Source organism: Microcebus murinus, chromosome 8, assembly GCF_040939455.1.
Source record: "Microcebus murinus isolate Inina chromosome 8, M.murinus_Inina_mat1.0, whole genome shotgun sequence".
In the NCBI taxonomy this organism is placed as follows: Eukaryota; Metazoa; Chordata; class Mammalia; order Primates; family Cheirogaleidae; genus Microcebus; species Microcebus murinus.
Window position 1 is genome coordinate 79,537,699 of NC_134111.1, and position 27,544 is coordinate 79,565,242.

Here is a 27,544-nt window from a genome sequence, read left to right on the forward strand (position 1 = left end):
GACACTGCACCTGTTACACCCAGCAGACCCATGTGGAGGGAAGAGCAGAAGCTGGTTGCAGGTGGTGGGAGTCCTACAAATACGCCAAGGTGACTTTACGTGGGGAGGCAATTTCTATCTGGATCTGGTGGAGTTGAGCACTTATGTAAATTTGGTTTTAAGGAAGAAATGAAATATTAAATGGTAAAGTGTTTTTTTTATTTCAGCATATTATGGGAGTACAAATGTTAAGGTTACATATATTGCCCTTGCCCCCCCTAAAGTGTTTTCCACTATTAAAAAATATATTTGAGGACATGATGGAGTTAATGGAGCAATTGCTCAAGTCTCTTTTTGCTTAGACATCCACTAAGTGATTTATCTTATCTTGATTGTGGGAGACAAAGTCTCATGCATTCTCAGGGACACTTGATCCACTGAGCTGCTAGAGAGGCCCAGAATTTTCCAGCTTTCTCTGCAGAAGAATGAAGTCTTTGCTTGGGACCCTTTACCTTTGGGGGCTGCTCATTCCTGGGGGACTGGGATATAATAGGTGAGTGGAAAGTGGGAAGAGGGGCTACTATGAGGTTGTCTAAATGGAATGCTGTTTTCAAAGTCAGTGCAGCTGGCTTCTCCCTCCTTCCTACCCACACACACCACCATAAAATGAGAGTAATAAAGATCACTGAATCTTTATCATTGAATAATAATAATCTTCTAATAATACTGGAATAAATGAATAAATTTCTAACAAACATTTCCTTGTACAATGTATGACAAATACCAATAGATATGTCAACTTTTGTGATTGGAAAAAGGAAATTATAATAAAAACTCTATAGCCCTCATTTTCATAGTTTCTCAGTAGGCAAATCACATTATTTTAATTATTAAGAAACATGTTTAAAATTACCAAATAATTTCACCTAGCAATAATTACTGTTAATGTTTTTGGATAGCTAGATAGATAGCTAATTATGTATACATTATTATTACTGACATATTTCAGTTAAATTGTATCACAGAAATTTTCCTATGGCATTCATAATTCATTAAAGACATATTGCAATTGCTAATAATGTTTTGTCATTTAGTCAATTTCTTCTTTCTCATTTTTACAAATAATGCCATGATGAACAGCTAGCTATATAAAACTCCTTTTTTTGCAAATCTTTGATTATTTCTCTAATATATGTTGTAAGAAGTGAAATTACTGGGTCAGAGGCTGAGAAAAAGTTAAGGATATTGCTACACATTGCTGAATTGCCCTCTAGCAAGATTGTATCAGTTTACACTTCCAACAATAGTTTATGAAAGCACTATTTAAGTGTCTGGCAATTTGACAAGTGAAAAATACCCACTGTTGACTTCCTTTTTATTGTGTTGATTTATAATAAGAATAAATATTTTGTCTTATTTATGACTCATTTTATAAATTGCCCATTCATGTCACTTGCCCACTTTTATAGTCTTTCCCTATTCTTAATGAATAATCACTTCTCTAAATATATAATATATATTGAACTCTGTGTGTGTGTGCAGTCTCTTATAGAAAGCATATTTTCCCTTGTTCATACATAGCTCATTATTTTGTTCATTTTGTATATCACATGAAGTATGTGTGGTTATAATGGGTGTTTCCTCTTTTGCTTCATGATTAAAGAAATCTTTCAATGAACTTGGCGTCACAGGACAAAGAAACCTTCCCCAATTTTTGCCCCAGAATAATTGAGCGACCTCAGCTTGTCAGTTCTCTCTATAGACAGTCTGATTTCAGATATGTAAAGAGAGTTTAGGATCTATGCGATGCCCAAAACGTATTTGAATATTTCTTTCTCATTTTTCCCATTTGTTTACTTGGTTTCATATATATATAGTGCATTTATTTTCCTTTCTGAGATCCTAGATCAGAGGCAAAGGCTCTTACATATTGTACAGGGAGACTAGGAAAAAAAATGAGGCTGTTAAAAAATATCAAGGGCCTTAAAAGTCACACAGCTTTGGGCCTACTTTCCCTGCTTCTGGAAATCTATACTGAAGAAATAAACTAAACTATGGAAGGAGTTTTATGCCCTGAGATGCAGCTTTACTTATAATATAAATATTATAATATTTAGAAACAACTTAAACATCCCATATTAGGTTATGTAAATGTTGATATGTGATATATGACAATGAAATATTATTCACTCATTAGAAAAATAATCATGAAAAATTTTAATGGCATAGGGAAATGCATGTTTTGTGCTAAAAGAAAGATGCAGAATACAAAATAAGAACAAAGATTTATATAAAAAGCTATTAGCTGTAGAATTATTTACAATGGCAAAAATGGGGGAAACAGCCTTAATATCCAGCATGGCAGAAAATATTTAAATAAATGATACTATATAATATATACTTACTGTCGAATAGTATGCAGTCATTAAATACAATGTTTATAAACAGTTTTCATTGGTTTGAGGAGATGTCTCTGGTAGAATATAGAATAGAAAGGAGTGAATACAAAATTGTCTAGAGATATAATCTACACTCTGCTTAAGAAAAATATATGCACAGATAAAAGACTGAAAGGAAATCTGCCAAAATAGCAACAGTGATTAGCTCAGGGAGGTGGGATTATTAGGACTATTTGTTCCTCTCCTTTTCTACATTTCTCTTTCTTTTTCTCCTCTCCACACTTTCTAAATTTTCCACTTTAAGCATATGCTAATTTTGTAAGCAGAAAAATAAAGTTTGAAAATACGTTATTATCATGAAATATTCATATGACTGTTTCTTCACTAAGTATTTAAAATACAAAATTTGCCTCAATATTCATTCTTTTTTTCTTGCTTCTTGATACATTCCACTCAAAATTCCATCAGACCACCTTTGATCTGCAGAATTTATTAATAATGCACCCCAAAGGATCATTTTCTCTGTTAAACATTTTATGAATTCCTGCTCAAAAAGAGTACACAAAGTAGGATAATCTTTTCATTTGATCAGTGAGATGAGACTGGTGGTAATTTGGGGGATTAGCCAGTTTTTTCCTCCCCTCTCCACATGTATTATGCATCACCTGAGAAATTGCCTAGAAACAGGGAATAGCCTTTTCCAAGTATATGTTTTAAACATTCATTTGAACAAAGCATTAGTGTTTCTGAGGTTTAAGTATTGTGTTTTACTTTCATATAAAAATGATAAGCACTTTTAATATCAGGGGCTTTCACTCAAGTCCCAGACCATTTGCTCTTTGCATACGAGTTGGACACAGTAGTTCAACGCTGGGCTTAGGAAGCAACGTAGGCATTTTGCAGACCATAGCTGGGAGAAAGCCAAATGTTGGTGCTTGAGGGTGTTAAGTCACATTTAATTTATTCCCCTCCCTGTTGTGACATTGCCAGGGAATCCCAGCCCAATTGAAATAGGAATTCACCAGGTGCAAACCCTGCTTGTTAGCGCACTCTCTTTCCTACCTCACTGAGTCGATAACTACAATAAGGAAAAAACCCGGACATTTGTGAAGAAGGGAAGACTAGCCATCATCCTTGTTCTCATATTGTTGTGAAAGCATCTCCAATGACCTCCTTTCCCAGCAAGATGCAACAGGCAAAAGAGCCAGTGTGAGGAATGAGGGACTGGGAAGGGCTGAAAAGTGATTCTTTTCATTGGCTTCATTCCTTCTCCTCTTCCCATTCTGAAAAAGGGTTGAAATTATTTTCTAGTGACTTTACAATGCTGATACTAATTTTTGTTCTCTTTATAGCCCAAATCAGAGGTAAGTGATTTTAAAAATGGGTTAATAAATATTTCGCTTGTGTTTTCTAGGATGTAATAAAAGAATATTTTAGCCCATGTACAATCTTTAGGAAAAAAATATGTAGGATAATAGTATTTACCTTATGGATTCCCATTTTACATTAAGCATTGTTGTTAAGATTAAGCAAGTATACATAGAGCTATCAAGTTCTTAGAATAGTTCTGCATATGTAATTGCTAGAAAAATGTTGATTGTTATTATCACTGGCTATGCCTGAGTTTGGAATTCTTCCTCTCCTAATCTTAAAACACTCTAAGCACCATTTAATTGGTAGTTAGTCAAAACTAGCATATCACACCTCACGTCTTGTTATTTAATGGCTAAGTTATTTGCTTTTCACATGTTTATGTCTTATTGTCTGAAGTAGAGTTTAAACTCTACAAGAAAGCAATCTTATTTTCTATTACTACTGTTACTACTTTTGCATAAAGTATTACTATTTTGCATAAAATAGTAAGAGTACATTCCCATTGGGTTGTTTAATGGATTAAATAATATGATAATATACAGTGCTTTGACCAGTGCCTGACATATAGTGTTCAATAAAGGTTAGCTGGTGTTATTATAAAATATATATATATAATACATATATATATGCTGATTAGTTTATAAAGACATAAATTGTGCTCCTGGAAATTTATGTTAAGATTGAATTTTTATTAATTTTAAACACACTAGGGAATATATGTGTTTTTTATAAAATAATAGTCTTTTGTAAAGCTATCAACCTCAATATATTACTCACACCGGTATATATTTTTATATTAAAATTGCTCACTCTGAAGCACTCTTGCTTATTGAAAAAAAATCCAACCAGTGGTATTAGAAATGAATCCCTGAATAACATAAAGAAGCATACTGTTATACTTTAAATAACATTTGTTTCTTTTAATCTCCTTCTAAAATTCATTTTCATTGTTTTAACTAATCATTTAGATAATCCTATCTCATGAGATTTTCATTTGGACAGGCTAAATAGGCCAAACTTCATCCAATAATGTAATGAAGCATTTAGAGTTTTAAGGACAAACAGCTTCTGTTGAATCCAAATTATTATTAATATTACTAACATTTGACAATAATAAATGTAACACTAATTTTAAAATAGTGAAATTATGTGGTGAAATTGAATTTCATTATAGTAGTTTATTATGGTACATTCTGCTAAATGAATCAGGTAAAAAAATTAAAATTTAGTCAATCTGATTATTGGGGTTATGTAGATATGAATGGAACTTGAGTTTTAATTAATTCTATCAAAACATTTTATAGTTTGGTGTTATTTGAGGGCAATACCAGTCAGATGGCTAAATTATTCTCTGTACAATTTTTATTTTTAATATCATTGCAGCTAAATAGGGCATTTACTTTGAACTACTGTGTTTTAACATTTATTAGGAATTGACTAGGTGTCAGAAATTGCATTCATTGTTTAAAATGGATTAGCTTATTTAATCCTCAGAAGACTCCTTTGGGAAGATACAGTTATCCCTCCCATTTTACAAATAAAGAAATGAATGCTTAAAGAAGAAGATACAATACTGTGAATGGTCAAAAAATGTAAGAAGATAGATAAAAGTCATTGAAACATCAGCTATATGTTAGCTCTCTAACACATTGTTAGCTCTCTAACACATTTCCTTGCAATTCAAGATCACTATACAAAAGTTTGCAACCTGGCATCTCCAAAAGCACATACCTCAATGCCATTAACATAGTAATCACTCTATAAGTATTTGCTGGGTGAATGAATTATTATGGGCTTACAATAAAACTATAATCCCATTTGCTGCTTAAATAAGGCCTTTCAGCTAAGAAACTAAGACATTCATCAAATGTTTTTGTAACTTAGTTATAGAATGCTAGCTATATGACTTACTAGCTCTGTGACTCTTTGCAAGTTACTTAATTTCTCCTGGTCTCAGTTTCCTCATTTGTAAAACATGGATAATAATACTTCACAGGGTTGTAGTGAGAATAAAATTATATACTGTGTATAAATGTCTTTTCTTAGATATTGGCACAGTATCTGGTACAGAGAAGGCCCTGAATAGTTTTATTAAACTGTTAAAAGATAAACCATGAATAGACAATTGGAATAAACCTATGTCTATTAAAGAAATTGAAGAAATAATTAATAACCTTCTACAACAGAAAGCACCAAGCCCAGATAGGTTCATTGGTGAATTCTGCAAACATTTAAAGAAGAAATTATACCAATTCTTTACAATATCTTCTAGAAATATTATAGAAGCAGAGAGAATATATTCTAATTCATTCTATGAGACCAGCACTATCTTAAAACCAAAATCAGACAAAGTCATTGCAAGAAAAGAAAATTATAGATCAATATTTCTTGTGAACATGGATATAAAAATTCTCAACAAAATATTATCAAATCAAATCAAATCAAATACATTAGCAATGTATAAAAAGAATTATACACCCCCAGGATTTATCCCAGATATGCAAGACTGGTTCAACATTGAAAAATTAATTAATGTTATCCAACCCATCCACAGGATAAAGAAGAAAAACTACATGGTCATATCAATAGACATAAAAAATGCATTTAAGGAAATCCAACACTCATTCATGATTTTAAAAAGGGGGTAACTTCTACAATTGATAAAAAAACATCTCCTACGGCTAACATCATAATGATGAGAAACATGAAGCTCTCCCACTAAGATCAGTCAAGGCAAGAATGTCACCTCTCACTACTCTTTTTCAACATTGTACTGGAAGTATCAGCTAATGCAATAAGACAAGAAAATAAAATAAAAGGTATACAGATTGGGAAGGAAGAAATAGAATTGTCTTTTTTCACAGATAACATGATCATCTATGTAGAAAATCAGAAAGAATCAACAATATAAACACTTCTAAGCAATTATATAATAGCAAAGTGGCAGGATACAAAGTTAACATATGAAAGTCAATTGCTTTCCTATATAACAGCAATTAACAAGTAAAAATTGAAATTAAAAACCTACTACCATTTGTATCAGTACCCTCCAAAATGAAATACTTGGGTATAAATCTAACAAAATTTATATCAGATCTATATAGGGGAAAACTACAAAACTCTAGTGAAAGATATCCCAGAAGATCTAAATAAATGGAGGTGTATTCCATGTCCATGTATAGGAAGATTCAATATTGTCAAGATGTCAGTTCTTCCCAGCTTTATCTATAGATTTGATGCAATCTCAATCAAAATCTCGGCATGTCATTTTATAGTTATTGACAAACTGATTCTAAAGTTTATAAGGAGAATAAAAGACCCAAAATACTCAACACAACATTGAAAGAGAAGAATGGAGTTAAAGGACTGACACTATTCAACTTCAAGAATTAATACAAAGCTACTATAATCAAGATAATATGATATTGGGAAAAAAAAAGACAAATAGATCAAAAGGAGAAAATAGGGAGCCAGGGAGCCTACAAATAGATCCACATAAATAAAGCTACTATAATCAAGATAATATGATATTGGGAAAAAAAAAGACAAATAGATCAAAAGGAGAAAATAGGGAGCCAGGGAGCCTACAAATAGATCCACAAAAATATGTTTGACAAAAAAGCAAAGACAGTTCATTCAACAGTAATTGTGGAACAAGGGACATCCACATGCAAAAAAAAAGGTTAATTTAGACACAGACCTTGCACCATTTACAAACATTACCTCAAAATGTATCGTAGACCTATATGTAAAATGAGAAACTATGAAACCGAGATGGCAGTGGAGAAGATGGCATTGGAGAAAACATAGATGACTTTGGGTATGGCTATGACTTTTTAGATACCACACAACAGGTACAAGCTATGAAAGAAATAGTTGATAAGCTGGACTTTATCAAAATTAAAAACTTCTACCCTGCAAAAGACAACATCGAGAGGATGAGAAGACAAGCCACAAACAGAAAATATTTGCAAAACACACATCTGATAAAGGACTGTTATCTAAAATATATAAAGAACTCTTAAAACTCATCAAGAAGAAAAAGAAAAACTTGATTCATCGGGTGTTGGGCAGATGGGATGGGGGAGGTGGGGATTGGCATATTCACACCTAATGGGTGTGGTGCGATCCATCTGGAAGAAGGTCATGCTTGGGGCTCTGACTCACATGGGGCAAAGGCAGTATATGTAACCTAAACATTTGTACCCCCATAATAACTCTGAAATATTATTTTCAGAAATATTTCTGAAATATTTCAGAATTAATAATTCTGAAATAATAAAAAAAAAAGGCTATCTTGTTGGGAGAAAAAAAGGACAAATTGCCTGAACAGACACCTCACCAAAGGAGATATAGAGATGGCAAAATAAGCATATGGGAAGATATTCTACCTCATATGTCATTAGGGAATTGCAAATTAAAACAACAATGAAATACTACTACATGCCTATTAAAATGACCAAAATTCAAAACACTAACACCAAATGCTTACAAGGATATGGAGCTACAGAAACTCTCGTTTATTGCTGGTGAAGTGCAAAATGGTACAGCCACTTTGGAAGATACTTTGACAGCTTCTTACAAAACTAAGCATACTCTTACCATATGATCCAGCCATTGTGCTCCTTAGTATTTACCCAAATGAATTGAAAATATATCCACACAAAACCCTGTAGAGGGATGTTTATAGAAGCTTTATTCATAATTGCCATAACTTGGAAGCAACCAAGATGTCCTTCAGTAGATGAGTGGATAAACTGTGGTATATCCAGACAATGGAATATTATACAGCACCAATAAATAGATGAGCTTAGGAAGCCCTGGAAAGATAGGAAAGAAATGTAAATGCATATTATTATGTAGAAGAAGCCAATCTGAAAATGCTACACACTGTATGATTCCAACTATATTATATTCTGAAAAAGGCAAAACTATGGAAACAGTAAAAGACCAGTATTTGCAGAGCACAGAGGACTTTTAGGGCATTAAAACTATTCTGAATTATACTATAAAGGTGGATATGTGTCATTAAACAATTGTCAGAACCCTTGGAACATACAAAGAGTGAACCCTAATGTAAACTATAGACTTTGGAAAAGATAATGATGTGTTAGTGTATGTTCACTGCTTGCAACAAATGTACCGCTGTGGTGTGGGATGTCTATAGTGGGGGAGGTTGTGTGTGTGAAAATAGGGGGTTTATGGGAACAGTATGTACTTTCCACTTAATTTTTCTGTGAACCTAAAAGTATTCTAAAAAATAAATTTTATTTTTTAAAGAAGATAAACCATTGCATAAAGATGAGTTCTCACCATTATATGCAGTACAGTGGTTAATATTGCAGACTGTTAGAATTTAAATCCCAGTAACACTTTCCCTGGGATTCAGTTTCTTCATCTCTGAAATGGAGATAGTAAGGGCAATTTATCTCAGAGTTTTAGAGAAAAGTCACTGAAATTTAAATTGCTTAGAACAGTGCATTTTCTCATAATAAGTTTTGGTTCAACAAATTTTAGTTATTATTTTTTTTACCTATTTAAAAGTATTTTTATCTTCAACATCTTAGGAAATTATCCTAGCCTCCTTTTAAGGTTGTAAGGTTGGAATGCTTGCCCTCACCCTACAGACGTAACTGCCACTCAGAGTGGCTCTAAAGCTGCCCAGGGTCTCACAATCTGTAAGTTACAGGGCCAACACTCCAACACTGGCTTTTGTCCTTCAAGTCCTGTGCATGCTGATTTCTACAGCCTTTTCCATCAACCTTCTAGCCCTGAGGATATCCCAGTTTCATCACTGCCTTTTGTCTTTCTTTCCTTTGTAGATCCTTAGCACAACACAGACAAGAGGTTGTAGACAAGACAGTGAGTGCCCGGAGGAGCCTGGAGACCTATTCCTATAACAAATACCACACCATGGAGGAGGTGAGCAAGGACTCATTGGGGCAGGTCTTGGTATCACAGCCTACTTAAGGATGGGCAGCGGATGGTTCACTGTTAGTATCCATGGATTAGAGAGGTTCAAAATGTGGGTGTTAGGATGTGCCTGTGGCCTGAATTCAAGGGATTCCCAAACATCATGGCCACCACCACGGAAGCTGCAAAATCTGGTGAGATGAAATAAAAAGGAAAATTGCCAGGCGTGGTAGCTCATGCCTATAATCCTAGCACTTTGGGAGGCCGAGGTAGGAGGATTGCTTGAGTCCAGGAATTTGAGGTTGCAGTGAGCTATGATGACACAACTGCATTCTAGCCTAGGTGACTAAGCAAAACCCAGTCTCGAAAAAAATAAAATAAAGCAAATTAATAACAATAAGGAAAAGGAGGACAAGAACATCCCAATGAGTAAGTTTTGCTAGTGTGAATATGAACCAGAAATAATTAACCTTTGTTTTTGTTTGCAGGTTTAAGCGGGGCAGGGTTGGTGTTTATATGGGTGTGAGATGTGAGGTGGAGAAGCCTTCTGATTGAATCAGATTTAGCTGGAAACATAGTATTTCTTGTAGGATGCAAGGGGCATGGGCAGCAGTTGTTACTAAGAGAAAACTGTTTTATCAAAGACATGTATCTGTGCAGCTACTAAGATAAGTTTGGTGGTTTCCAAAACTAGATACAGTGAAAAATTAGCTACGTGTATGTGTGTGTGTGTGTGTGTGTGTGTGTGTGTGACATTATGCATTTTTTGAGATGTAAATTTCTAAAAATGGAATTGTTGGGCCAAAGTATATGCATATATAAATATTTGGTATAAACACGCAAGTCGTCCTTCAAAAAAGCTTTACCCATTTATTCTCTCAACATTTGGGAATATACTGATATTTTCCAGAATTTTTTCAAAGAGTGCAAGAAAGAATTTATATTTTCTTTTGTAACAATCACCCAAAGTACTGAAGGTTCTATGATTTTGAACAAGGTCCAGTCTGGCCCATGGAAACCTTATGCTCTTGTATCAGAGATGGGCTCACACCTGGCTTGCCACTTGTGACTTTGACCAAGACATTTAATCTCTTATATCTTCAGTTTCATCATCTGTGAAACAGGAATAGTAGTATCTATTTTGCAGCATTGTTGTGAGAATAAGTGAAATAAACTATACCACTACAATACTGATTGAGCAACAACTATTAGGTCATTAAGTATGAAATGTCCGATTTCTTTAAGTACTGAGTTTAACAGTTGATTTCTCTGACTTGACACTTCTTTTTTTATTTTTATTGTGAAGGTACATCTCATTCTTTCAAACACATAGTTTGATTTGTGATTATCTTTCCAAGTTGTTTTGAAAACAATTTTTGTAACAACATAGATAAGTCAAAAAGTTGTGTTATTTTCAAGTATGAGTTCTGTTATAGAACAAATGCAGTGCAGACAGCTCAAAATATCAACAAAATGTTTGAAAAAGATGTGGCTAATGAACACAAAATATGTTGATGGTTTGAAAAGTTCTATTCTGGTGATTTTAATCTTAAAAAGAACCACATGGATGACCTGAGTCCAGGGTGAATAATAAAGAGCTAAAATCTATAGCAGAAGCAAATCCATCTCAACCTATGTAAATTAACAAGGTTTGATGTTACTCTTCCAACAATATTAGACCATTTAAAACAAATCGACAAGGTAAAAAAAAGCTGGATAGATGGATATCACATAAATTAAATGAGCATCAAAAAAAATCGTCTTGAAACTTGCCTTTCTTTGCTGTCACGACATAAAGATAAACTATTCTACACCTATTGTTATGTGTAATAGAAGATAGATTCTTTTTGACAATTGCAAGCATTTGAAACAATGGTTGGATAAAGATAAAGTACCAAAACACAGTCCAAAACCAAATATTCATCAAAAAAAGCTAATGATGTCTGTTTAGTGATCCAGCACTGGTATTATCTACTACAGCTTCATGAAATCTGGTCAGTAGATTACAGCAGATGGCTACTGCCACCAATTGGATGAAATGATAAGGATGCTTGCAATTAAACAGGTGAGATTGGTCAATAGAGATGGACCAATCCTCTTGCAAGGCAACACTTGACCACATGTCGCACAAACAACACTGCTTCAACTACAGAGGCTGGACTTGGACATTCTCTGTCATCCACCATATTCACCAGAACTTGCACCAACTGACTACCACTTTTTCCATACTTAGGACCACTTCTTGCAAGGAAAAATATTCAATTCTCAACAAACTGTACATAATGCCTTTTGTGATTTCATCCCCATTCACTCTCCAGACTTCTTCACTGTTGACATAAACAAGCTACCATTAAGATGACAAAACTGTGTCCACAGTTTAGGCATATACTTTGATTAATGGTACTGCTTCTTGTTTAAGATATAATAAATGAAACTTTTGATCCAAAATCAGGCATTTCATATTTAATGACCTAATAACAGCTGCTGCTGCTACTGGCTGCTATTTGTAGCTCTCCCCAGACTTAAGGCATCTGCATCTAACCTAGTCACAGATGCACACAGATACCCATGTGACAATCTTTCAGTTAATAGACTAAATTGAAAATATTCCCACCTAAGTATTATTACTGTTTTAATAATGCATTTTATCTACAGATATTCTATGCTAAGATGAATGTCAATTGAGAAACAAAAATTTTCCAGTAGGATATTTGTTATCACCAATTAACTATTATTGGCCATAACTCATGGTTGTTGTTACTCAGAGATGTCAATTCTGAGAAATACAGAAATTGAAGGTGATAGGTATCCCATGAGATGCTGATGACTATCTGAATATGTCTTATGTTTGTGAATTTTCTGATTACATTCACCCTTATGGAACCCCCAAGTTATGGACTTCCAGGACAAGGTATAAGACTTTCTAAGCATGGTGTAAGACTTATAATTAAATCAGCACATATTCAGGTCTACTCTGTTGAATCAAAATGATTAACTGGGGCTTGATTTAGAAACTTCTGTTGGCATGTTCTGGGAAAGGCATACCCAGGTCTTCCCTAATCTTGGAACCACAGGCATTAGCAAAGGATATTGTTGGGATCCATAAAGACAGAAGAAGTTCCTACAAAAAAAGCCTAACCTAGAATTTCTAGCATGGTTGTGTGCCACATGAAAGCCAAGTCTGGTGGTGATTTGAAGGATTTGTTGTTCTACAGTATTTCAGAAGTGTTACTGGCAGATTACTGAAATTGTTAATTCTTAGCAACTTATTTGTGAAGTTCAACAAGGTGTCCTAAAGACTTAGTGGGAGAGTAGATCTTTAAAGAAAAGGAAAGGCAGGATGTAATAAATTCATTGGTTCAGTTTTCTGTTTTGTTTGTCACACAGCTGTTGCAATCTAGAGCAAAGAGTGCAGAGTTCAATGTCTCAGTGAAAGAAACATTCATCTTAATCAGAGGCAGGCATACGATGTTCCTATTGATAGCCACAGTCCTCCCTGGCTGTTTCAGATCTACTGGTGGATGAGCCAGATCAGCGAGGCATACCCGGAAGTGGTGACACAGCATTTCCTAGGAATGACCTATGAGGCCCGGTCTATGTATTATCTGAAGGTGAGTAAGAAGGCCAAGAATTATCTTGCAGAGAGAATTACCCAACCCGAGGATATTGTTTATTATTACTCAATGGCTCTAGCCATAAACTTGGAAAAGGTTAAAAGAAGCAATACAAAGAGACTTTGCCTTTTCCGTCCCAAACTGGGCTTTTACAATTCAAAACTTCTAGATGCTTATGGCTTAATCATCTGGGTGGAATCACATTCAGGGGTAAAGAGAACTGGGACAGCTTGGTGGGACCACAGGGACAGGACTGAAAAACAGCATAGCCCGGATGTGGACAATGCCCACTTGTGCTCCTACCAGAGACGGCTCACTTTTAATCTGTATTTTGAGTTGTTGTTTTATTTCTTTTTTTGTAAAATGTTCTTTTTAAAAAAACACAATTTTTTTCCATAAAAATGTTTGAGAACCATAGAAAACCTTCATTTTTTTCTTCCTTCTTTTCATGCTTAAGGGAACGAAGACCCAGAGGAGTTAGGGGACTTGTGAAAGGTCACAGGCCAAATAGCAGCATAGCCAGGAGATAACCAGGTCTCCAGGGTCACCTACCCCTTTTTGCATGGGACATGACAAAAAACATCTGGGACCAAATGGCCATAATTTGCCCAGGGCCAGGACCTCTGGGCTCCCAGTTCTGGACCCGTGGTGTTCCATCCTGGCTGCATATTCAAATCACCCAGGGACCCACCGAGTCATCCTGATGCTTGGGCCCCACATAATTAGGTTAGACTTGAACTAATAGTTCCAGGATGGGCCCAGGAATGCTTTGAATGCTTCCCAGGTAATCCTAACATGTAACCAGTGTTCACAACCTACATACCAACCAGTGGTTCTCGAAGGGAGGTCCTTGGATCAAAAGCATGTACATCACCTGGGGTCTTACTGGACATGCACATTCTTAGGCCCCATGGGGTCCACAGAATCAGAAACCCTGGGTGGAGGTGGGGGTGGAGGGGAAGCCCAGCAATCTGTTTTATTGAGCTCTCTTTCGAGTGATTCTGACACGCACTCAAGTTCTAGAACCACAAGTTCCCAGGTGACGTTGCCACTGCTGGTCTGGGACCACTCTTCAAGAGCCACTGCCAAAGTAGCCTGGCATTAAGAACTAGCATTGCTTACTCAGTTCACTGCCCTCTTACTACTTAGTGCAGATGTGTTAATTTACAAAGCACAGGCCCAACTTTGAGAGCTATCTACAGCTACAAAAAATATATATATATATATATATATATTGCCTCTGAAATAGAATTTACTCAGGGATCTTGTGGGAGATTGGTCCGATATATTAAGCACGGGGCACTTGCCTATCTAATTTTCTGTAGGCCCCCAACCTCTGAGCTAGAGCAGCCAAAAAGAAAACTAAACATTCTCTGCCCAGAGCATATTATAAAGAATAGAATGAGGACATAATAAAGAGGCAATAAAGATAAACATGCAATTAACATACATGTACTCATAAAAGGGGTAATTATAAGAGAAAATTAAGGTAAGAGGTGGATTAGGAATTGTCCTGGCAGCTTTGAAAAATAGGTGAGGCTAAAGGAGAAAATTGCTTAAAGATGATAGTTCCAGCCATGTATTTATCTCAATTTGTAAGTTTTCCATAAAGAGGAAGAGAGCCTTCATCAGCCCAGCTCCCAGTGGCTTTCAACAAATAGCACTGGTTTAGGCCATTTACAAATTCAAAACAGATGTGGCTGTTACAAACATGGGCGTATTCACAGTGTCTTCTACACCAAAGAGATCCCACAGTTGCTGGATGAATTCCCACCTCCCCAGTTCTCCGAAAGAGGAGGGATCTTTCTTGCTGGAGTGCAGCTGCGCCAATGTACAAAAATAACAAGTGGGAGAGAGGAAAGAAGACCGGGCTGGCCGGGAGTGGGGCAGTCTCTGAGGGGAATGGGGGGATTTAGTAAGTGTTGCAGGAGATTGCGTATTTGGATCCGTCTGAAGTTGCAAGAACTTTAAGCACAGATTAGGATTCATTTTTAAATACTTTAGATTCTCGAACATTACCTCCTGTGCACTTTATCACTCTGCGTGAACTTTATGTGCAAAGGTTTTCTAAGGTTTGTACAGATTTAGCCTCTTGGCTTGCAGGGTTTAATGCCTTTATTTATAGTCAGGGAATGACTTAGAGTATAGGGAAGACCATTTTGGGGGCAGGTGCCATTGGGAGTCAGTGCATGGTCCTGAGGACCACCACCAAGGAAACCGGCAGGAGAGCAGCGGTAGCAGAGGCGAGCGTGGTACCAGAGGGTGTCTCCATCAGAGACACCCTCCTTCCTGAAACCACAGAGCAGAATGAGAAAGGGACTTCTAGGGGAATAAAAAAAAATCTGATAACTTTGCTCAGTGGCTTACAATAATAAGCGATTGTTTGGTAATAGAGCACGGATGTCTCCTCCAGATCAGCCAACCATCCAACAACCCCAAGAAGATCATTTGGATGGACTGTGGAATTCACGCCAGGGAATGGATTGCCCCGGCTTTTTGCCAATGGTTTGTGAAAGAAGTAAGTGTCTTTTGCTTCCTCATCATGGTAAACCACCCCCATAAAATACCTGTCACTTAGAAAACATGCGTCTTTCACATGTTAGCAATGCACTCTTTACTGTGCTAAACTTTCACCTCAAGTCAAATGGGATTATCAGTAGCTTCACTGATAACTGAGTTAATATTCTGATATCTTTCTAGTGTATGCAAAATCATTTTTATTGGAGGGTAAATATACCTAAATGTATTGACAGAGGAAGATACACTCTGGGAGTCAGAGATGAGTTTGAATCCTAGCTCTGCCTAGTATTGGGGAAATTTTCTAACACTAGGACCCCTAGTTTTTCATCTGTAAAAGGAATATGAAGTGATTACTTGGTGGCTGTGCTGTGTGGATTAAAAGATTTGGCATATGAAAAATACCTAACATAGGGAATGTGTGTGTATTACCTATTCCCCTCCCTTGAGGGAATAAGAAGCCTTTAAAAGTAATACAGGATACCTTTGGGGTCAGTCTTTTTAGAAACACAAACACACAAGACTCACAGAGAGTAGTTCCCCAGACCAACGGCATCAATATCAACTGGGAACTTGCTAGAAATACAAATTCTTGGGCTCCATCTCAAACCTGGTGAATTAGAAATGCCCAGAGGTTGGGGGGTGGGGTGAGAAGTTAGGCAGGGGTAAGGGAGAGCAGAGTGGAGCAATCTGTGTTTTATCAAGTTCTCTAGGTGATTGTGACACATGAGAAGGTGTGAGAACCACTACACTACCTATGGGATAAGACAACTGAGGAAGGGCTGAGGGCTGAGGGTGGAGGTGTCATGTGCAGTCACCTCTTAGAATTAAGTTAAAATTGGTAGAAAATTAAGAGACAAAAGACTCCTACCCAGAATCATTTTGAATGTTTCTTTAATTCTCAGATTCTACAAAACTATAAAGACAACTCAAGGATAAGCGGGTTCCTTAGGAACCTGGACTTCTATGTGCTTCCCGTTCTTAACATAGACGGTTATATCTACACGTGGACGACTGTAAGTACACTGAGTTTGGTCTTGGGGTGTATTCCTGAACTAAAGCTCAACTCATTCTTCAACCTCAGCCATTCCAGCTATAAAAATATTTTGTACCTATGTAAAGAAAGAAACCCCATTTGGCGTAATAGTATGCTTAATGTTTTTTAAGCAAACAATCTAAGTCAAGTCTAGGACTGAGGAAGCCTAATGCCTTTTTAGAGCTGAAGTCCAGCACAGGTTTTTTTTCCTTGTTTGGTTTTGACATATTCCCAGTTTTCTAGTCTGACTAAACTTTTCTCTTCCTCTATCTTCTTAACGTGTGTGGATTTCCTGCCACCCAATTAAGATTGTATTGATTTAAAAAAAAATTCATTCACCAACCTGAAGTGGATAATTCAAATCAGTTCTAGAAGCAGGAGGGGAATGAATCGTGTATAAATACAAAACCCGCCTACATTTTTCTTTTGTTCCCCACAGAATTTATTGGAGACACTAGCCTACATTTTTTCAGTGTGATCATCCACACATGGGCAAATATTTCATAAAGGCTTTTTATGTAGTAGGGAACTTTTCTCTGTAAAGTGTTTCTAAGCATATCACTCCACAAATAAGAGCCCGTGTTCCTAGAGAGCTTTCCTTGCCCCCCTTCTCCCTTCACTCCCCCAAAGGCCTGGCAGGGGCCCCTTTTCTCTGGAACAGCCTTTCTGGCCTGGTGAATGAATCAAGTCTCCCTCTGAGCTTGTCTAGTGACACTTGTCATTGTCCCCATCTCCACTCATCAGTCTCTGGCATCCAGAAATGTGCAGAGCCCTTATCTGATACACCTGGAATGGCCTTTTCCATCTGTCAAGCTATTTCCCTTTCATCCTGTATCACTTGGACGTTAAAACATGCCTCTGGAGTGTTCCCTGAGTAAGCAGATCACATCCACAGACACTGTGAGTCTGCCGGCGAGGAAAAGGCCACGCCACCTCCTCCAAGTGGACCGTGTACACGTATGTACACCGTGGGTTATACAGATGTTCCTGTTTGGGATTTGCTAGCCCATCTGCGGGGCTAAACATTACACACACAAATGATGACTTAACATTCTGAATGTTAAAGGCACGTTTTCCCAGATAATCCTAGGAAGCATTGCTCATGTTCAAGGACCCCCTCTCATCACTAGCGCTGTGATTTATGAACCCTTATCATGGCAACAGCCCTCTGCTCCTCTGTTTCAGGATCGTCTTTGGAGGAAATCCCGCTCATCCCATAATAATGGCACATGTTTTGGGTCGGATCTCAATCGAAATTTCAATGTATCTTGGTGTAGTAAGTACATTTTTAGTAGCTGAATTGATGAACAAATAAATAGAGCTGAGAAGCGACAAAACAGGCACATTACTAAAGATATAATTTTGGAAAATAAACATCTAATTTTATACAGCTTTCCAGGCTTCCTGAGCAGTTTTATTCCCTTCAAAGGGATGATATTATCTAGATGGTGAGAGACATCAACACTTGTGTGCAGGACTCTCTTCAAATGAGGTTGGCTATACAAAGACAGAGTAGACCTTGACCAGTGTGACTATATTCCCAGTCCATTCCTTTGTTTTTAAATATATGTATTATCATAAAGGAAACAAAAATCAGAAAATTATCCTTGCGTATTATTTTACACCAGGGGGTAGGCAGTAAACAAAGCAAACATTTTCTTCTATTTATGCCATTTTCATGTTTCTGAATCTCAAAATGCCCAATGGATCGGAAGCAAATAAAGAGGCAGGAATGGTTAAGAGCATTGCCATTAACCAGACGGCAGGGGTTAACGTTAAGACTTGGCAGCTGTGTGGTCTTGGAAAAAACTGCTTCATCTCTCTGCTTTAGTTTTCTCTTATGTAAAATGTGAGTCACAATAATCCCTCCTTATCAGTAGGCTATTGTGGTTAAATGTGACGCCAGCAGGAGGGGCTGGGCACAGTACCTAGCATATAAGAGGTGCTTAGTCATTATTATTGAGCACCTGTTAATTATTATTGAGGTGTTAATCATTATTATTATTAATGAGGAAGGCAGGCTACTTATGTCCTTGCCAAGTAGCTCTAATGAGATTCAAGCAGAGGACCCCAAGAACTGGCTCCCAGCTATTTGTTTCAGGGCCCACCATAGGTTTAAGTAAAAGATTGTTGAAATGTCATTTCATTTTGCATCTTCTATACTGGGCCATGCAAGTATGGAATTTGCTTCTAAATCTTAACATCAGCCCTCTTGCCTTTCTGAGTTCCTTCTAGAATGACTATCCTATCAGTGATTAATTTAGCCAGCACTTAGACAACCAAGGGTAAGCCCTGATTTCCCCCACAGATGCCCTGAGTAAGGATGACTTTTTGCCCTCCGTCATTTCCAAGCTGAGAATCATGAAACCATCTTTGTGATTGCCTATATGTTCCAGGTATTGGTGCATCTAGAAACTGCCAAGATTTAACATTCTGTGGGACAGGACCAGTGTCCGAACCAGAGACTAAAGCTGTCTCCAGTTTTGTAGAGAGCAAGAAGAACAACATTTTGTGCTTCCTGACCATGCACTCTTATGGGCAATTAATTCTCACACCTTATGGCTACACCCAAAATAAATCAAGTAACCACGAAGAACTGGTAAGTCCACAATGCCTTATAATAGGGCATAGTGGGACCTCTGCCTTCCTTTTTCTGATTTCCATTTCCAAGATTTGGGCTCCAGCCCCCTTTTTGTTCTCTCTGCCCATCCTTACTTTCTTTTTCCTGCTTTTGCACCTTGCCAGACGCCTGCTGGGAAGGCTTCAGGTTAAACGCTGCTTTACCTACATTAATTAACTACCTGTTTCATAAAGTGTCAAGTTGGGAGACATCTTAGGTATTCATCTATAATATAAATGAGATGATTATGTTAATAATCTGCAGGAATGTGCTTTCATTTCTGTAAATTCTCTTGCAGCTCCGTTCAGCAATTACAGCTTTGAACCGTGCTTTAAAGAACTTGCCAGCTGTTAGTGGAATATGGCATATCTAAAATAACATGGCTAAATAATATCTGCTCTCTTCTCTGCTAAACACAATGCTCTATTTTCTTCTAAGCTCTTCTTCCAGTATTTGCCTAGGATTATTTGTAAGGGGAAGTGCTAGTGAAATGCAAGCCGTGGCAGGGAAACTGTGTTTTGTCTTATCTGGGTCCTTCTCTGAAGCTGTGTTTACCCAAGCACCGGTGGGCAGAATTGCTGAAAAGGCCTGGGCTCTTTGCCCTTATGTGAGCCAAAGGACAGCAGATACAAGTCAAAGGGAGGGTAAATTTAGAATTGCAAATTGTAATATCTGTTTTCTTTTTCTTTTATTTCAACTTTTAATTGTAGTAAAATGAACGTAACATAAAATTTGCCATCTTAACCATTTTAAGTATACAAGTTCTGTAGTGTTAACTATATTCACATTATTGTGCAAGCAATTGCCGGAACTTTTACATCTTGCATAATTGAAACTATACCCATTAAACAACAACTTCCCATTTTCCCCTGTGCCAGTTCCTGGCAACCACACTTCTCCTTCCTATTTCAATGAGTTTGACTACTCTAGATACCTAAAGAGGAATTATACAATATTTATCTTTTTATGACTGGCTTATTTCATTTAACATAATGTCCTTAAGGTTCATCCATGTTGTAGGGTATGTCAGAATTTCCTTCCTTTTTTAAGATCGAATAATATTTCGTTGTATGTATATATCACATTTTGTTTATCTTATCCATCCATCAGTGCACACTTGGTTGCTTCCATCTTTTGGCTATTGTTAATAATACTGCTATGAATATGAGTATACAGAGATCTCTTTAGACTTTGCTTTCAATTCTTTGGGATACATACTCAAAGTATAATTGCTGACTCATATGGCAATTCTATTCTATTTTTAATTTTTGAGGAAACACCATACTGTTTTCCATAGAGGCTGCACCATTTTATATTTCCACCAACTGTGAGCAAGGGTTTCAATTTTTCTGCATTCTGGCCAAAACTTATTATTTTCTGTTTATTTTTTTAAACACACTCCTCATTATAGCAAATTCTGGGATGAATTGGGGCTAAGCTCGCTCTGCTCTTAATACCTACAGAGGCCTGGTGACCCTGTGGTTAGGTTGCACCACCCATCCCTCTCCCACTGGAACATGACCCACAAAACACAAAGTTTGGATGCTAAAAGAAAAGTCACCATAGATCTTTGCTGGAGGGAGCCCTTCACCCACTAGTCAAAAACACCTGACACCACGCAAATACCTTTCTTGCAATTATTTTTTCCTCTCTTGGTCCAGGAATACTTGTACTAAATGATCATTTTGCAAAATATGAAAATAACTAACATTCGCCTGAATCTTTACAATTTACAAAGGGATTTTACAGCCATTATCTCATTTGACCCCCATGGCAATATATGAAGCTCACTTTGGAGATGTGGAAACTGCAACCTTGAGTTAACTTTATTTCCAGAACCCTCTAAACAGGAAGTGGTGGAGTCCAGGCTGTAACTTATGTCTTTGAACTCCAGAGGCCACACTCATGATCCTACTACCTCACACTGTCTCTGTCTGCTCAGAAAGGGTTAGCAACCTCTAGGAGCCATTATCAATTTAGATTCCCAGTCAGCTACATGCTATTTCTTCCTGCTTTGTGAGCCTTGGAAGTTCTATTTCTAAAATAAAGAAATCTATAGAAATAGAGATTTCGGTCAGGAAGCCCAGAATATCCCCAGTTTCTGTGATATTTGTTGTAGATTTCTACTTTCTGCTTAAAGGAATCTGTGACAAACACAAATGAATTTCCAAAGACAGGCCATTGTAGATATTTGATGGAAAGGGGTTTCCCACTAGTAGAAAAAAAGAGGCTAGTATATGCCAGTATTTGTCTTGGTACTTCATTCTCTTATTGCTTCAGGAAAACAGATAATACATGACCATTTTGCAAAGTTTGTATTCAAAAGTTAGAGTGTCTTATGCTGTTGATAGGCTGTCTGGTTAGAGCCCTGTAGCCCCAGGCTAGGGAGAACTAGAAGTCAGGAGGGACCTGGGGCAATGACATGGCCACTACTGGATGGTGACTCTAAGAAGGAGATTCCTGGCGACTCCTCAGTACTATATGCAGAAATTGGTAAATCAAATTGAGAATGATGCCTTCAATTCAGTGTCTCTTACAGTCCCAGGTGCTGAAGAGTTCTCATAAATAGTCATCTCCAAGCCTTTTCAATAAAAAGCATGGAAATTTTTCTAACATGCGCATCTGCCTTATCGAAGCTACTTAGCAGTGTTTTTAGGTTCTTGGGGGATAAGCTTTGATAGAGTGCACAAAAATATAGAATGAAGCCAACTGCTCCAAGGAAATTTCCATTTCTAGTACTATTTACAACCAGCAGAGACTAGTAATTAATCTCTCTATATTTACAAAACCAAAAATTTATAGAAATCATGGTAAATATTATACGGCATGATAGACAACTTGGCAATCAGTGTGCAGGAGAAACATGACTATATATAGCCCCTCTCTAAACTGCTCTGGAAATTAGTATAGCTATAAGAATTCTAATGTCTTACATGCTTACATTTTTTTTCCATTTGAACTCTTTCCATGTCATCCTCTGTGCTCCATCTCAAGCTGTCCCTCCCCTTCCCTTGCCCCCAACATGCCAAGGCCTTAACCAACGTTGTCGTGTGCCTGCCTGTGAATACATGCCCGTAGGAAATTCTCTGGGCGCAGGGAAGGAGTTGCTAAGTGGGCTAGAGGTTTTAAGCAATGTATGTTATGTACGACTGGCAGAGGAGCTTTTATTACTTTTACTAGGAAGTACCTCTAAGCTGAGACAAAGGGCTGCAGAGAAATTGGCTCTACGTGGCCTTGCAATATAGTGCCAGAAGGAGAGAAAAGAGCGGTTGGGAGTTCCACCCCCAGATGTGGAAATGGAGTCAGCAGTCTCGGGGATTTGCATTTCGTCTTCTCAGACAGGACCAGATCTCTAAGCTACAGATTACAACTGCACACTTCTTGTGTATATTTCTCACTCCTGTCTACTTCCCCATAATCATTGCTAAAAAAATAAAATGCAAAAGTCCTTTTGTCAACAAAGAAGGGGAAACTGGGAAGACTGTTTCCCACCCCACATATAGAAGTTGAGAGAAGGGAACTATAGAAAATGAAGTAAGTAAAAGCTGGCTATGGGAAGAGGAAAGAGTTGCAGGAAAGAAAAGAAAAAAAGCAAGGAGCTGTGTGGATGGCAGGTGTAGCCTGGGGTGATCCACATATCCCAAATAAACGTTAAGGCGCCAGTGGCCCAGTTAGCATGGAGTTTCATTCAAAGAAACACATAGGAATTAAAAACAATTAAAAGCAATTTGTATCTCTACTAGAGACTCTCAAAGAACTTCGAAAGGGAGTGCAATTGGTGAATATCAGCAAAGCTTTCCCCAGGCCTCATCTCTACCTCTCATCACACATAGCAGCTACCCTGAAATCTTGTTCCCCTCACTCCCATTTCCTTACCAGAATTTCTTTCTGCAGAAAAGAAATCTCCTTTCTGATTCTCACCTCTCTCGTAACTTCCTTTTCTTTCTACAAACAGCTTTTGTGCCTCTTCCCCCTGCAAACGATTAGACAAGCTTTATGCCTTGTGCTTCTTGGGCCTTTCCTGTCCACTGTCTGAATTCTGGACAACACAAACCCATGAACTGAGGACTCAATCTCTTTTCAGGAAGACAGAGAAAAGGTGAATGGCCAAAGATAGAATTACCAGTAGTGTGTGGAAAGAAGGCAAAAAGCTTGCAAATATGTTCAACTGAATGTTTTTTCCTTTGTCTTAGCCACACACAGGAAGTCCCAAGTGCCTTAAGAAGGCTGCGCACAACTGCCATGTATGATCCCTATGCTCACACACCCTACACTCTTGCCTTCTCTGTTGTTTCTTTTGAATTTCACAAGGCCTGTCCCCACCCTACCCAAGCACTAGCCTGTGACATCTGAGGATTCAGCTGGACAGTGCAGAGCCAGGAAGGGGGAGAAAGGATCTGAAACTAGGCCCGCCACAAGTCAGGGGTCAGGGGAGTTGGTGCAGCTGCAAGTGCAGCTGGGCTGCCCTCAGGGTTACAGCAGTGAGGCTCACAGCCCAGGAGGGAGTGGCAAGGGGGTTGGTGGTGTTGGAGTGGTCCATACCATCTAGGGGGTGGGATATAGAACTGCAGAGTCTAGGGTGGCCAATACTTAGAGGGTCTGTCAACAGTCCTATGTAAGATGTATATTAGATCAATGAGCACAGTCAACAGACTTGGGTGTCAAGCGGTGACCCTGATTTCAGGATGGGGTCTGCTGAGAGCGAGCCAGAGACATTAGCAATGATCTAGTTCTGAGGGATTTTCCATGTAGCAAGGTGATGTGGTGGGGGATGTGAGGACAGGTGTGACTTCTAGCTCTGAGATTCTGTGAGTCCATGAGAGGTTAAGTATCAAGCACCTATAAGGAAAGATAAGGGAGCCCTAGAGAGGTATGAAGGAAGGTCTATGGGAGACTCAAGTGGGGAGAGAGAGAATCCAACTGGGGTGGTCAGGCGGGGCCTGATGGAGAAGTTGGCATTTGAGAAAGCCCTTTGAGGTTGGGTAGAATTTCAACAGGTAGAGAGATAAGAGGTAGGGATTCTGGGTAGAGAAAACACCCTGAGGAAAAGTAGAGAGGCTGAGGAATGTGGGGCATGTCTGAGGAATAGTAGGAAAACTTGAGTTTGGCTATAAAATAGGGTGGATGTATAGAAGATGGTGTTGGAAAGGTGGGTTGGGGTCAGAGTGTATGTAGAGGATCTCAAAAAATAAGGGGAGAGAAGCTTGTACTTGTAATTCACTGAGCAATCAGGAGTCACTGAAGGCTTTTCTGCAGGACTGTGATCATGGCTCCGTGCTACAAAACTGCATCTGGAGGCCAGGTGGGATTAATGGAACAAGGATTGGTGAGAGGAAGGGAAACTCATTAGAAGATGCAACAGACTGATTCGGAGGTAATGAGTCCGAAACAGGGTGATGCCCCTGGAAATGCAACTTGGTCACTGTTTGAGAGAGGGAATATCAAGGACACCTGCAGAATTGTACAAGCACATTTGGGAGAGCATGCAAGGCCAGAAATAATATGAAAGTTAGAACAGCCTTATTAGTGGGAGATAAGTGGGAGAGATGATGAAATTGGATTTGAGTGTGTTGAAGCTGAGGTACCAGCAGGCTATCTGGATGTAGATGTCCAATGGGAAGTTGGAAAGATGCTCTAAAACTCTGGAGATGGATTGGGACGAAATATCAAACCTTGGATTGTTGAATTTATTTTTAACACCAGATATCTGTCTCTACATTTCCCACCTACAGATTCAAGTTGGACAGAAGGCAGCAAATGCATTGAAAGCAAAGTATGGAACCAATTATAGAGTTGGATCAAGTGCAGATATTTTATGTAAGTATCTTTTTTTTCCTCTTCAATAGTATCTAAGGCACAAAAGAAGTCAGTGGACTTTGGTGGTGAGGTGGGCAGGAGAGGAACAGAAGAGTTTCTGGGATCAACAGGGAGTTGTACAAATCAAAATGACCAAGGATAAAAGGCAGTCTGTACAAATCCAGAATTATACTCTCTAGGGATAAAGTATGAGCTAAAATAAAAAAAATTAATGCACTGGCTCAGACCAGAACTTCCCCTGGCTTCAGTTAAAAAGAGCTGGCAAGTTGGAAGGCACAGGAGTTAACAGGAAGGACACTGTCCACTGACCCTTGGTCAGTTGATTCAGTTCCTACAGGACCCATCAGGCTAAGAAAGCAGGGCAGGGTGGGGCCTGGAGAAAGGATCTAAAAGGAAAGAATTTAGTTGAAAGGAAAATGCACTGCTTTCCCCAGCCCCAACCTCTACCTCCTCCACCCTCCATGGGCCCACCTAGGTGATATTTTCCCTGTGGGTCATTTTGGTTTTGTTCCTTTTTATGAGTCAGTTCACTCTTGCTTTGCATTATTATCTTCCATAGTCTTTGATTCAGCTGAGAAACTTGAACCAAACCTCTCTATGTGCCAGACACAGTGCTGGGTACCGGGGGGGGGGGGGGGGGGGGGGCAGGGAGGCTGCATAAGACGTGCTCTCTGCCCGCAGGGGGTTTACTCCCTGTCAAGGACAGGGAAAAGACAGCCATCCGTGAGACCATCGTCTGAAAGAGTTTCTTTATTTTACTGATTGAATCTTTATTCCCTGAAATGGCTATAGGGATCTGTCCTTTTAAAGTACGATTTCTACCTCTGCCTTTATGTTTCACTTGTAGATTCCACATCAGGGTCTTCAAGAGACTGGGCGCGAGACATTGGGATCCCCTTCTCATTCACGTTTGAGCTGAGGGACAATGGTACATTTGGGTTTATTCTGCCAGAAACTCAGGTGCAGCCCACCTGTGAGGAGACCATGGAGGCCGTGCTCTCGATCCTGGATGATGTGCATGCAAAGTACTGGCCCTCGAGCAGTACCAGGAAGGTGTCATCTGTCGCTTTGGTGCTGAGCCTGCTATTGCCCTTCACATGTCTTCTCTGAGTGCATCTACCCAGTCCACTCAACCCAGCGACATGGATGTGGTTGGAGGCAAGGCGTGCTGTGGTTGTAGAGAAACCAAATAATTTAATAAAAATACTTTCTATTTCAATAAAGAAGAATTGCGTTTGCAATTCAAAATTTGTTTCACTGGTAATTAGTTTTTATTACTTTATAAGAGTACAATATTAGTTAATTATTGCTACAATAATGCTACAAACCAAACCCTCTAAAACACAGTGGTGCCAATGTATAGGCCAGGGAGGAAGTTCTGCTGATCTTGGCTGTGCTCGCTTCTGCATCTGTAGTCAGTTTCAGGACAGCTGGTTGATCCTGGCTGAACTCACTCTGAGGGCTGGCTGGCTGTCAGCTAGTTAGAATAGCCTTGGCTAGGATGAGGAACTGCGGCTGTGCTCCATGCATCTTCTCCTGCAGCATATTAGGACAGGCACGCACTCACGGGTATGGTGGAAGAGAAAGCAACAGAAGAGCAAGTCTCAATGTGTGGGCACTTTTCAAACCTTTGCTTGCATCACATTTAGCAAACATCTCATTGGCCAAAGGAAGTCACATGGCTGAGCTCAGTGTCAAGGGGTGGGGCAGAGCAAAGGTGAGTGAAGAATGAAGAACTGGGCCATCATTGAAATGACTGTCCCTGGTGTTTAATGCCATGCTCTTGAGTCACAGGTTTAGTTTCATAGGCAAGATAGCTCAGCTAAATGAGGCAATTCAACTAGTTTCCCTATTATTTTATCTAGTTTTAAACCTTGAGAACTCTGTGTGTACCAGTGAAACCTCACTGCTCTTGAAATCTAATTAAAAGTCACATGATGAGATTCCGATAAGGTTTTTCTACTAATTTTTTTTGTGTGTGTGATTTATGATCTTAATATCCACTAAGGAAAATGATGTAGGAACAAGTTTTCTGCCCTGGGGTCCAGGGATTTTTTTTTCTCATCTTTGAAAATGTTGCTTATGCCATGGAACCAAATTCTTGCTTAATTTTGTGTTAATGAGTTAGTAGCAGCATACTCAGAAGATTAAGTTTGTACAGTTTCTCTAGAAACAGTTTCTCTAGCTGTTGCTGGTTTTATTAATTATATATTCCAAGAGATTTTTCGAGAATCTACTGGGCACATTTTGCTAGGCTCTGGGGTTACAACAGTGA

General features: G+C 38.4%; 1 protein-coding gene across 1 annotated transcript; it reads left to right on the plus strand.

Moving 5' to 3' along the window:
* The first annotated feature begins 384 nt into the window (after positions 1–384).
* CPO (carboxypeptidase O) lies at positions 385–26,525 on the plus strand. The gene is made up of 9 exons (XM_012769123.2): positions 385–532; positions 9,575–9,674; positions 13,175–13,276; positions 15,693–15,797; positions 16,702–16,812; positions 18,018–18,108; positions 19,229–19,431; positions 25,185–25,269; positions 26,117–26,525. The coding sequence occupies exons 1-9, from the start codon at positions 465–467 to the stop codon at positions 26,377–26,379; spliced, it is 1,128 nt and encodes a 375-aa protein (XP_012624577.2). The 5' UTR covers positions 385–464; the 3' UTR covers positions 26,380–26,525.
* The last annotated feature ends 1,019 nt before the right edge of the window (positions 26,526–27,544 follow it).

Coding starts and splice junctions, on each gene's coding strand:
- CPO (XM_012769123.2), top strand. CDS start 465: ATGAAGTCTTTGCTTGGGACCCTTTACCTTTGGGGGCTGCTCATTCCT. Junction 19,432..25,184: donor CAAGTAACCACGAAGAACTG/GTAAGTCCACAA, acceptor TCCCACCTACAG/ATTCAAGTTGGACAGAAGGC. Junction 25,270..26,116: donor ATCAAGTGCAGATATTTTAT/GTAAGTATCTTT, acceptor TTTCACTTGTAG/ATTCCACATCAGGGTCTTCA.